At 40.1% G+C, this 12,880-nt stretch overlaps 1 protein-coding gene across 3 annotated transcripts in view; it reads left to right on the top strand.

Annotated features, from left to right (window-relative positions):
• Positions 1–12,880, top strand: part of LOC137347711 (protein crumbs homolog 1-like) — a 194,648-nt gene that overhangs the window by 90,053 nt on the left and 91,715 nt on the right. For all 3 annotated transcript variants that reach the window (XM_068012525.1, XM_068012526.1, XM_068012524.1), the window contains one exon: positions 6,201–6,396. In XM_068012525.1, coding sequence (XP_067868626.1) covers positions 6,201–6,396 — 196 coding nt within the window. The remainder of the gene's footprint in view (positions 1–6,200; positions 6,397–12,880) is intronic.

Raw genomic sequence — 12,880 nt, 5'->3', positions numbered from 1 at the left:
ATAATACTGTCGGTGCACTCATATTTTCATACGGGATCATCTAGACAGTACATTAAAATTACAAAATAATTGACAGCTTGGACAAATTTCTTTGTATTCAAATTATTTGATTTTTTTTTTTGGAAATATATATTTTACCTCGGAAGTAGAAGCACTTTGAAAAAAAAACCTTCCTTACTCAAGGCGGCCATAAGCAGATGTGAATTCCCATTGAAATATTACAGATTCCTAAAATTTTCAAGTGAGAAAGTGATTAACACAAAACTACAATATTCAGATACGGGAAATACTTTCTGTTCTTTGTTGGGTGTCAGCCTAACAAATTGAATCATTTTTTAAGCTTTTAATTTTTGAATGATAATTTTTTATATATAGTGAACAGGTTTATATTTGAGTGGGGTCTTTTTAAAAAAGATGTGTCATTGTTAAAGCATATTTATCTTTTCCAACCCATCCTGTGCACATACCGAAATTATGCCCATTGAATTTACCGTGTCAGTTTGGCCAATAATGTGACTATACATCAACTAATTAACAAACTGCAGAATTCCTGTATCAACAGTTCAAGGGGATAAAGAGGCACAATTTTTGTGAAAGTAATTCTAATGCTTACTGTCCCATAAAATCTATTTTCATTACATAATTTTGGCGCACATTTTTCCGATTGAGAAAAAAGATAACCATCCATTCTTAATCTTACTTCAATATTCTGCAAAGCTCCCATAACTAAACAGGGCTTAGATTGTGTCCTCCTTCGTAAGATTTCAATTGTGTTTTTCAGAAACAAATAAAATTTCCTTTAAACAGTTTCTAAAAATGTATATTTATACGTTCTCATGTAATAGAGGAAATTTTTTTTTCCCTAAAGCACAATTATACCATAACAGATTGAAGAGGTAAAACTCCTATGTGGTACTGGTGATTAACTGGGACTGTATTTGTAAAATTATTCTTCCTTTAAGACCTCAGCTGACTGGAATTTTTTAAAACTCATTTCAATTCCCACCAAAGTGCCATGACCTGTGACACAGCCTGGAACATTCTTGTCTGGTATCTGTAGAGTCCATGAATCACACTGAATAGTAAAAGCAGGATTAGGACAACCTGCAACATCTCAAGTGAGAGACCTTAAGCCCCAGGTTCCACTCATACCCTGGTACCGTGCTGCTTTACAGAGGACTGACGCCATGCGTTACGTCTGATAGATGAGGCAGTGAAGTTAAAGCAGTCAGTGTTATCAGCAGCTAAGGTTCAAGCACTCAGTTCCATTAGATTCTGAAGGAGTTCAATTCTGTGCAATTACTTGCAGCCATAAATGAAAGTTAAAACAAGGTTGTTGAAACTCCACAAATTCCAAAGTCATTACACCATTGGTGTATGTTAAAAAGAAATTCTGCAGATTTGCTGTGGCTACCTCTCAGTTATTTGTACAAGTCATACCTATTTTTAATCTTAGATTTTTTTTGATTGTGCCAAAACTCACCAAGGTAGATAAAATTCCACTTTTATTATAAAATTAAAGGAGGTTTTATTTTATATAGCACCTTTCACAACCTCAGGACATTCCAAAGTGCTTCACAGCCAGTAAAGTACTTTTGAAGTGTAGCAACTGTTGATACATAGGAAATACAGTTGACGCATGCACATTTAAGGTGATAATGGATGGCACAAGTGTTGTGAATGTTAACAATAATGTGCAGTACCATGGAGTGGCTAAATAAGCAGTTGTATCAGTTCCTGATCTGAGCCACGTTCAAAGGATATGCACCAAATGGAATCTGTGGTTTCTCGTGGGAGAGGTGAGGTGGGGGGAAAAGTAAGAGCGGCGCCTCTGCAGTCCCTGGCAAGTGCCGACAGGGGGCACCAGCTGAAGTCTGGAACCATGCCATATGGTCTTATCCATGTAGAAGAAAAGAATGAAAAATACTAAAAAGGGGGAAAATTCACCAAATTATCTGAATAAAAATGGAATTTAAAATAAATTAGTCCAGAATTGAGAGGCTCATGTGCACATAATCACCAGTATGTCTCACCGAGGAATGATAAAGACAGGTTCTTTTACTGATAGGTTTCTTCTCTTTGTCAAGCCAGCTCACAGAAGAATGAGGAGCTAATTCAGAGTACACAAGTATTCTTACACGTTATGAAATAATACTTTTAAAAATCATGACTAACATTCAAGGCAGTTCAGCCATGGCCACCTTCTGGTATCTTCTGTTCAATAATGGAGAATAAATGCACTTGAGAAATTAGCACAAATTTATCAAAGACAAATCTTATTAAATTATCATAGAGTTAAACTAATAGAAGAATAAACAAAGATGCATTGTTACTGCCCCACCAGTCTACTCTTAATCATCAGTAAAGTGATGGAAGGTGTCGTCGACAGTGCTATCAATTGGCACTTGCTTAGCAATAACCTGTTCAGTGACGCTCCGTTTGGGTTCAGATCCTGTCCTCATTACTGCCTTGTTTCAAACATGGACAAAAGGGCTGAACTCAAGAGGTGAGGTCAGAGTGACTGCCCTTGACATCAAGGCAGCATTTGACCGAGTATCGGGGGAAAACCCTCTGCTGGTTGGAGTCATATCTAGTGCAAAGGAAGATGGTTGTGGTTGTTGGAAGTCAAACATCTCAGCTCCAGGACATCACTACAGGTGTTCCTCAGGGTAGTGTCCTGGGCCCAACCATCTTCAGCAGCTTCATCAATGACCTTCCTTCAATCATAAGGTCAGAAGTGGGGATGTTCGCTGATGATTGCACAATGTTTAGCAACATTTGCGACTCCTCAGATACTGAAGCAGTCCGTGTAGAAATGCAGCAAGACCTGGACAACATCCAGGCTTGGGCTGATAAGTGGCAAGTAATATTCATGCCACACAAGTGCCAGGCAATGACCATCTCCCCTTGACATTCAATGGCATTACGATCGCTGAATCCCCCACTATCAACATTCTGGGGGTTACTATTGACCAGAAACTGAACTGGAGTAGGCATATTAATACCGTGACTACTAGAGGAGGTCAGAGGCTAGGAATCCTGAAGCGTCTAACTCACCTCCTGACTCCCCAAAGCTTGTCCACCATCCACAAAGCACAAGTCAGGAGTGTGATGGAATACTCTCCACTTGCCTGGATGGGTCCGACTCGACACCATCCAGGACAAAGCAGCCCAAATGATGTCACCCTATCCACAAACATTCACTCCCTCCACCACCGTTGCACATGGCAGCAGAGTGTGCCATCTATAAGATGCAATGCAGCACGCACCAAGGCTCCATAGATAGCACCTTCCAAACCCACAACCTCTACCATCTAGAAGGACAAGGGCAGCAGATGCATGGGAAAACCACCACCTGCAAGCTCCCCTCCAAGCCACACACCATCCTGACTTGGAACTATGTCGCCATTCCTTCACTGTCGCTGGGTCAAAATCCCGGAACTCCCTTCCTAACTCACTGTTGGTGTACCTACCTCACATGGACTTCAAGAAGGCAGCTCACCACCACCTTCTCAAGAGAAATTAGGGATGGACAATAAATGCTGGCCTAGCCAGAGATGCCCACATCCCATGAATGAACAAATAATAAAAAAGCAAAAACTTCAGATGTTGGAAATCTGAAACAAAAACAGAAAATGCTGGAAATACTCAGCAGGTCAGGCAGCACCTGTGAAGAGAGAAACAATTAGTGACCAGGATTTTACCGGTCCCCGGGAGGTAGGCTGCGAGGCAGTGGGCCAGCAAAATTGCGGAGAGATGCGTCAGATTGACTCCCTGATACGGTCCCGCCATCGGGGCATTTAATTGATGGCGCGACCAGGAGACAGCCAGCCAATTTCCAAAATTAAAAGTCGAATTAAGTATGGCGCCGTTGACATTTTGCCAATGGCGGGGCAACCGCCTGCCACATGGAGAGGCTGCCACCTAAATGGAGGCTGCCCCCCAACAGCAGCCTGGGGTTTGGGTGGGAGGTTTAATGGAACAAAGAGGGAGGGGGGCTGTGGGCAACGATTTCCCCAGAGGGGTTTCCCCTCTGACCCTGGGCTCTATGTTTTTTTTAATACTTACTTCCTGTAGGCCTCAGGTCTCCTGCATTCCTCAGCAGCGGCCACCTCCCTCGGTGGTGCTGTTGAGGCTTCAGATCTTCCAGCCCTCTGATTGGGCCAGCAGCATCAGAAGCCCTTTCGCCATCCTTAATTGGTGTGTGTGTGGAGTGATTGTTAGTGAGGAATTCTAATGACCATGACTAGTCATCATTTCCTCATGACATACAGTCCAGACAAGAATAAAGACAACTGACTCTCACAAAACATATTGCACAATTACTATGTACTTCATTTAAAAAAAATATCATGCATTCAGTAGTGGACTAAATTTTAAAGAAAGCATAATTATTTACTATTTAGTCACCACACTGTCTATGGATCCAGTGAATACCCTGTTGAACCCCAGTGATTAGTGGGCTTAAGAGAAGTTGGTGTGGCTCATGTGGCACTAGGTGATGTGGTGACAACCACTGTACTTCATGTTAAAGACACTTCCTACAGTGAAAGTTATGTTTGATAAAATACACTGTCAGTCGCTATGAGCTGTTGAAGTTTTACTATCAGCAATACTTACCTGAATGGGTAAACAAGTAAGACTGATTGTCAGATAGTATTTATCCTGTCTTCTGGGTCCTGAGTTATGCTGCATTTTCCATTAAGTGTTGCTTCAATGGTGGCAGACCTGACTTTGGTGTTACTGCCTCCTAAGGAGTGAAGAACCATCTGAACAGGTGGTTTTCTCCTACAATGCCAGAGGCACAGCTACACTACCTGCCATTTTTTGTGGTCAAGTGCAGTACCAGCACTCTGTCCCCTGAAGAACCAGTGTGGCTTCAGTTTTCTTGCAGTTGTCGTCTTTCCCCATTCATCAGGGAGAATGCAGCAGCCAAGGGAGATGGTGGCATAGTGGTAATGACACTGAACTAATAATTGAGAGGCCCATGATAATGCCCTGGGTCACAAGTTCAAATCCCACCATGGCAGATGATGGAATATGAATTCAATTAATTTATAATAAAAATCTGGAATTGAAAGCTAGTCAAAGGAATGGTGCAATGAAACTATCATCGAATGTCATAAAAACCAAACTGGTTCACTCATGTCCTTTTAAGAAAGAAAATCTGCTCGGTCATTACCTGGTCTGGCCTACATGTGACTCCAGACCCACAACAATGTGGTTGACTCCTAGCTGCCCTCTGAAATGGTCTAGCAAGCCACTTTAGGGATGGGCAACAAATGCTGGCCTTGCCAGCGACACCCACATCCCATGAAAGAATAAATAAAAAATCCTGAATTAAGAGTAATGATTCACAACTTTTAAATGCCACAACGTGAATAGATACAAATTGAACACTTTTAGGAGTCCCAGCAGAATACAGAACTGCTTCAACTAGGAGTGAGTGTGTGAGATAAAGATAAGAATTAGAGGAGTTTAGATTGATAACAGATTTCAGACAAGCAGACATAATGCAAAATGCTGCAGGTGAAGGAACAAAGAGTATTTTCCAAACCTGAAAGATAATTTCATTCAAATTTCTATGTAATGATGGAAACATTGGTAAGTAGATGTAGAAATGGCTGTCTTGAACTGCAATGAAGGCTCTCAAATAGTGTCCGTCAGATGTTTATGGCTGATTAATCTCACCAATGGGCAGAAGCTTCCCATTTTGTTCTCAATCAATTATTTAAAATCTAGCAAAAATCACACGCACTGTCTATTTTTCTTGTTTCAGTCTTTTGGTACATTTCTTAAACCATTGAAGATTGCTGTGGCATTTAGATACTAAACTTAAAGAAAATTAAATTAGTTTATTTCAAATATACAATCAATGAAACCGACTGTCACCATGGTAAACTGTTTTGATTCTGACTGGAGGAATAACATAAGCAGTGCCCATCAGATTGAGGTTTGGCTGACACCTATATTAGCTAATACTGGAATTCTAGCTGACCCCCAAAGAAAATTCTTCACCCTTTCTTCTTTACTTACCTGTTTCCCCCTCATTATCTCATTCCCTTCCTTTCATTCTATTATAAAAGGACCTATTTTCCAAACCTTGGATTACTTTCTATATAGATATCCTCCGACTGAAAATCAAAAGTGCAAGTACAAGATTTTGTTTAAAATCTACCTTTGTCTTTTAATTTCCGAAGGTCTGAACTGTGAAGTTGAAATAAATGAATGCGAGTCTAGCCCCTGTCAGAATGGTGCTACGTGTAAAGACAACATTGCATTCTATGACTGTATTTGTGCTTCTGGTTATGAGGGAGTTGACTGCAAGACAGATATTGATGAATGTGCCAGCAATCCATGTATCAACAGAGGAACATGCAAGGACATGATCAATGGGTAAGGAACACACTGCATTGCTTCCTTATCAAGCATTGACACTAATGATTTTACTTTCTTACAAAACAGGTAGACTTCACAGGATGGTCATTCTAATGCGCATCAAGGTCATCACAGATCCATTAGTATGTCACACCTGGATCTATTTTTGAGTTGAAGGAAAGTCAATCAGTGACACAAATAGAAGCTTTGTAGAAGGGGAAGTGAATCCTCAGAAGAAAAAAGAAAAAAACTAATAATTCTGAGAGGAACAGTTAAAAATTCTAATTTATCCACAACTATCTAGAAATAATAATGACGCCCTCAGTGATAGCGATGATTTTAGAAAAAGAATTTGCTTACAGCCTCTTATTACTACCAGTAACTCAACTTTAAATCTGGAATTAAGAAATGTTCGTGTCCTTATTTTAATTTTTTAATTCTCATTTTTTGCCATATTTAAAATTTTGACTAAATAGTTATAGAAATAGAATTAAACAATATTTCAAAAGTTGAAATATTTCTGAAAACTAAATGGGCAGAAAGAAAAATAAATTAATTACTAATTTACTTACCTTGGATTGTGCATAAGCAAACACAAACCTAATGTTTAAAGGGTAGAGTTTAAAACACAGTGGGAGAGAGGTAATGTCATAGTATGATCTTACTTTTGAAACATAGACAGGATCATATATAGCATAACAATGGTGTTTCAAGATTCTCTTTAGGACATGATGTGAGAAGCAGCAATAGGACACTTTTAAAAAAAAAATCTCATGCATAAAAATACGCTAAGTTTACTTGAAAATATAGCATAACTCAAGTGTGGTTTGTTTCAAATTTGAGATTTAAATTACAAACTTATTGCATAAAATAATTCCTGGAATAATGCACCATGTTTGAACCTAGAAAATAGACACAGTAAGATATCCCTAATCATGACTGCCTTGGAGATTCACAAAAGCAGCTTGTAGGACTATGATACTGCTTTGGTCCTGCTACAGCACGTCTTCCTCCTTAGGGAATACCAGGTGGGGAACTTCATGAGGGAGCCTATGTCCTGCCAACCTCACGGTGCATTGTGATTGTACAATAGTCTGCCATGGTATCTTGCAAAGGATAGTAAGAAAAGTGACAACTACTTACAATTGTCCAGACAGTTATCATAAATATAATTTCTTGTTGATCTTGAAGCTGACAAACAATTGAGAGTTATGCTACATTTTTGAAAAGAATTCTATTTTTAAAGAGTTGAATGCTGTGCAATCTTCTTGTATGAACAGGGAAACAGGGAAAATTCCCATGTGGTTTTTGTTACTGTGCCATACAAGTGATGTAGGTTTATGTTTCAGTGTAATTTCTATCATTGCGCTGTTGTGTTGGGAAAACAACAGCTTGTATTTGTGCAGTGCTCATTAATATCAAAGTTCTTAACATGGAGGAAAAAGGTGTGCACTGGGCAGAATAAAGGAGGAAATTTTTAGTTTTAGATTTAGAGATACAGCACTGAAACAGGCCCTTCGGCCCACCGAGTCTGTGCCGACCATCAACCACCCATCTATACTAATCCTACACTAATCCCATATTCCTACCAAATCCCCACCTGTCCCTATATTTCCCTACCTATACTAGGGGCAATTTATAATGGCCAATTAACCTAGCAACCTGCAAGTCTTTGGCATGTGGGAGGAAACCGGAGCACCCGGAGGAAACCCACGCAGACACAGGGAGAACTTGCAAACTCCACACAGGCAGTACCCAGAATTGAACCCGGGTCGCTGGAGCTGTGAGGCTGCGGTGCTACCCACTGCGCCACTGTGCCGCCCTATGTGAAATGTAGGAGGGCGCACCAAAAGCATAATCAAACAGGCTTCTAAAGGTATTAAGTCAAAGTGGTTTTGGGAGCATTCAGAGGACAGGCTTAAGGCAATGGTCAGCCTCTGATTGTATTAGGATTTTAATACTGAGGGGGGGGGGGGGGGGCGGTGCGAAGAGATAGGAGTACAAGCAGCAAAATTTCAGAGATGGAAGAATGCAGACTGGTGACTGATTATGACAGTTATACAAGTTGATGGTGAAGTGTGGGTGTTGGTGGAAGTCACACAGGATTGTTTAATTTTTGCTGATGTTGAGCCCACAGATATTCTGATGACGTCTCATTTTCCAACTGCCATGAAGTTATGGACTGGCGACTTTGTTCAGACTAAGCCGGATGTCAGATAAGCTAGCAGCAAGTATATAGCATCAGACTTTGGTTTGATGACAGTGATAAAGAGTTAGAGTTCGGTGTTCCATACCTGCTAACATGTTGCTTACAGCTCCTTCCACCAACACGTTGAATAGGGAATAACAAAGGATGGTGTTCTGGATACACTAGAAGTTCCTTCCTCCTTTTGGGCCTCCTTATCTCGAGAGACAATGGATACGCGCCTGGAGGTGGTCAGTGGTTTGTGAAGCAGCGCCTGGAGTGGCTATAAAGGCCAATTCTGGAGTGACAGGCTCTTCCACAGGTGCTGCAGAGAAATTTGTTTGTCGGGGCTGTTGCACAGTTGGCTCTCCCCTTGCGCCTCTGTCTTTTTTCCTGCCAACTACTAAGTCTCTTCGACTCACCACAATTTAGCCCTGTCTTTATGGCTGCCCGCCAGCTCTGGCGAATGCTGGCAACTGACTCCCACGACTTGTGATCAATGTCACACGATTTCATGTCGCGTTAATGTGTGGGCATAATGAACTGCACAGTAACAGATATGAATGGAACCATGAGAAGGCAGTGTCATAGACAGGGACCACAGAGGAGAATAGAATGATCAACAGTGAAGGTGGCAGAGAGCTCATTAAAGACAAGAGGTGATTTAGAGCGACAGGATCCATCACACAGAACATCTTTGGTGTCTTTCTCCTAGGTGGTTTCAATACTGTAGGCAGAATGGAGAGACTCAAACAAAGGGCAGTGACAGAGGTGAACATGTAGTCGGATAGTAATGTTGTGTTCAAAGGTTTAAAGAAAACGGCTAGGTTGACAATAGACTGGCAGACAGAGAAAGAGAGAAGTTGAGGGAGGACTTTGTGTGGAGAATTGATGATGCCATACAGAAGGATGCCATAATGAAGATAGTGCCCCTTTAAAAATTGCAACATGATATAGAAGATTCCTTGTGAAATCAGTTAAAACTTGACAAACCACTATATTGGATACAAAAGCAAAATACTGCAGATGTTAAAAATCTGAAATAAATACAGAAAAGGCTGGAAATACAAAGCGGGTCAGGCAGCATCTGTGGACAGAGAAACAGAGTGAACATTTCAGATCAATGACCTGCTGAGTGTTTCCAGTATTTTCTGTTTTTTTAACCTTAATGGATTCTTGCATTTCCTGGCTTGTCAGTTGAAAATCTCAGGTGAAATATTCTCCTAAAAGTGCAACATTTGACAAGTATTCCCTAGTCTGGCTGTTGAGTTTGTAATAATGGGCTAGATTTTGCGGTCAGCAGTGAAGCAACAGTGCTCGCCATTCACCTCGAAGAAAGCTGCCCACAAAGATGTAACAATCTTAGCGGCGTGGTTTTCCCCTTTCCCGACATCAGTTTAAATCTAGCATCATGTCAAGGGGATTTCTTGGCGTGCAGCAGCAATGGTGTCAGCAAATCAGGTAAGCAGCCAATCACACTGAAATAGACACACAAAGCAATCAGAAAGTTAAAAACACTTAATATGCTTCAATTCTTAATTTAATTTATTTTGCTATCTAAAAATTAATGATTGGATTAACATAGAAGCTAAAGATAAACTTTTAAAAAGAGAACTTTTTTTTAAAATGTGGATTTTTAAAAATTATGTATAAATTTGATACTCTACAAATACAAAATTAGCTTCTTAGGGCCAATAAGGTGTTTTAGAAGTAATTATGAAGCTAATACACCATTAAAAAATCAGTGCTGTATCTCTAAAACTAAAAAAAAACTAAAAACCCAGTTACACCTCATTCAACAAGATGTAACTTTTTCAAGGGTTTTTGCTGCTAGACTAACAGCATAAGGGTGGAAGTTGTCAACAATTCAATTGATTTCCCATTGATTGCAGTCTGGGGGTGCCTTAACAGTGCACCCTCCAGAGAAGCAAAGAATCACTGATAGCAACTTCTGGATTTCTGCATTATTTCACACATGCGCATACTCATTATCAGTTTCAGTGGAGTACTGATGGCGAAGGCTGACCGTTTCAATGTCATTACCACTGCAAAATCTGGGCCCCCAAAAATGTACGATCTCTACTCCCAGATCTCTTGTTGTATATGCTATTGTTACGACCAGATGAGATAGGCTTCTAGGGGTTCCCTCTCACCCTTTGCCTGGTTTAACCGTAACAGGGTTTAATTTTTAAAAACACTGTGTTTTATCTCCCCCTCAATTAATCCTTGTTCATCGCTTTCCAATTGTAAGGCAAAGAAATCAGACAGGTTTTCTTAGATTTAAACAAAAAAGGTGGAAGTTTATTAATCTTAAACTCTAATTTGGTTAACGACTACGAATATGCGATGCGACCACACTAGCATGCAAAAGTGATAAACACACACGCAGATAGAGACAGAAAAAGTAGAAAGAATAAAGGGGAAAAGTTTGAGGCAATATCTGGTAGTTATTTATGGTCCTTTGAGTTCAATGTGGAGTCTTTGGTTGCCGGTAAGTCTTGCTGTTCGTTGGGGCCCAATGCATGCTTTAACTTGTTTCGATGTAGGAGTCTTTTCTCTCTTGAGGGTTACATGTCTTCAGTGGGTCTGGAGGCCTGTGAGAAAGTGAGAGCGAGCCAGCCAGGAGAGTGTCTGTCTTGTTCCAGTTCAGTTACAATCTGCAGCCTGACCCAAACTGTCCTGTGAGCCCAATTCAAACCTCCAAATTGACCAGCAGGTTAGTCATGTGACTAAGTTTTTCCAACAAACTCTCCTGTCTCCGTCTTTTCTGGATTCCAAAGCTCTCGGTGGGTGGGGTGTAGTGCTGTCTCTTAAACCGGTAAGATGTGGCTCACCATTGCCCAGAACAATCTCTGTTAATTGAATCAGTGAGCAATTCTTTTGTCTCACCAAGCACTGTCTTAGTATGCAAATGTTCTTCCAGCCACTGCTGATCTCTTTAAACAAGTAATTTCTTCACTCCAGCAACAGTTTAAAATTAACATTCATATGATGAAATTAGTATGCCTCATTCTTGGCAGGTGGGGGTCTTCACGACATTATATAGACCGACACCAAGACAATTACAGTATTGCACACAGTAAATAGGAGGCAGCTGTGATTTGGGAGCAACAGCAAATACTGAACCTCTGTTTTTCCACACAAGTTCCAACTTCAACTATGGAAACAGGAAAGTTGGCAAACAGAGGTTACCCAGTTCCCAGTAGTGAGAAAGGGCAAGTTAGAAAGAGGGTTTACTCTAATACATCTTCTTGTGGTTGGCTGAAGACGTATGGTCCTGTGTATAGGCAACCTACCTGCACTCTTGGCTACTGGAACATCCTCAGAATTGAGGGAAGAAAAATCAATTTAAAATGCAAAAGAAAAAAAGAATAGCCTAGTGATTTTTCACATCTTACCTTTTCAAATGGTATTCTCATTTCTACCCCTAGGTGGAGGCACAGTATGTAACTCAACATTTGTACCTTACAGCTAGCTCTTTCAATGTACTCAGGGGCTACAGGAGAATTTATATTCTGTTACACTAAGAGATGGTTACTATTGTGAACTAAAATAAATTGCAGATTAACATCTGAAAAAAGAGCATTTCATGGAACTCCTGTTAAAATGTATTGCAGTGCCTGACTACTGATTAATATACGGGGCAAAAAGATTAACATGTCACAGGCATCAGGCACACAAATGGCACAACACTGGCCGAAGGTTTCCCCTGGTTGTCAACATCAAATATTGCAGAAAGATTTCTAAAAGTCACTGTTTTAAAAAAAAAATTATAAAACAACAAGTTTACACTAGAAATAGAAATGACTAAGAAATCATCTCACCATGCTATGATGTTGATAGCATGTAGTACTACAGGAAATCTTCCTCATGTCTTGCTTTGACATTTTTAAAAGAATATTTATAGGACAGTTTCTGCCAAAAATGTTTAACTTTTTTTTTGCTAATTTGGATACAATGATGTTGTTCATGTCAACACATTGTATTGCATGGTTTGTGAGCTATCTCACCCTGACAAAATGATGCAAGGCTGTTTTCCAACCCCAAACTTAATAGCTTAATCTTATGCATTATATAGTGCAAAGTAAGCACAGTGACATTAATGAGCCAAAATTTGGCTCATGCTGATCTGTAAATGCTCATGTTAACAAATTTAAAAACTTACTTTCTCAGAGTTGGGCACCAGAAAACTTCCATAGCTCTTGACTCCTACATGTACATAGCCAAATGGATAAGCAGGGGTGGGATTGGCCAGAGGGTCAAATATTGCTGTTTTCATCACAAAAAAGCAAAAGCAACATGAGGAATAACTTTTTC

This window comes from Heterodontus francisci, chromosome 32 (assembly GCF_036365525.1).
Source record: "Heterodontus francisci isolate sHetFra1 chromosome 32, sHetFra1.hap1, whole genome shotgun sequence".
In the NCBI taxonomy this organism is placed as follows: domain Eukaryota; kingdom Metazoa; phylum Chordata; class Chondrichthyes; order Heterodontiformes; family Heterodontidae; genus Heterodontus; species Heterodontus francisci.
The sequence above is the reverse complement of the archived record's forward strand: the minus strand, read 5'-3'. Positions and strand labels throughout refer to the sequence as shown.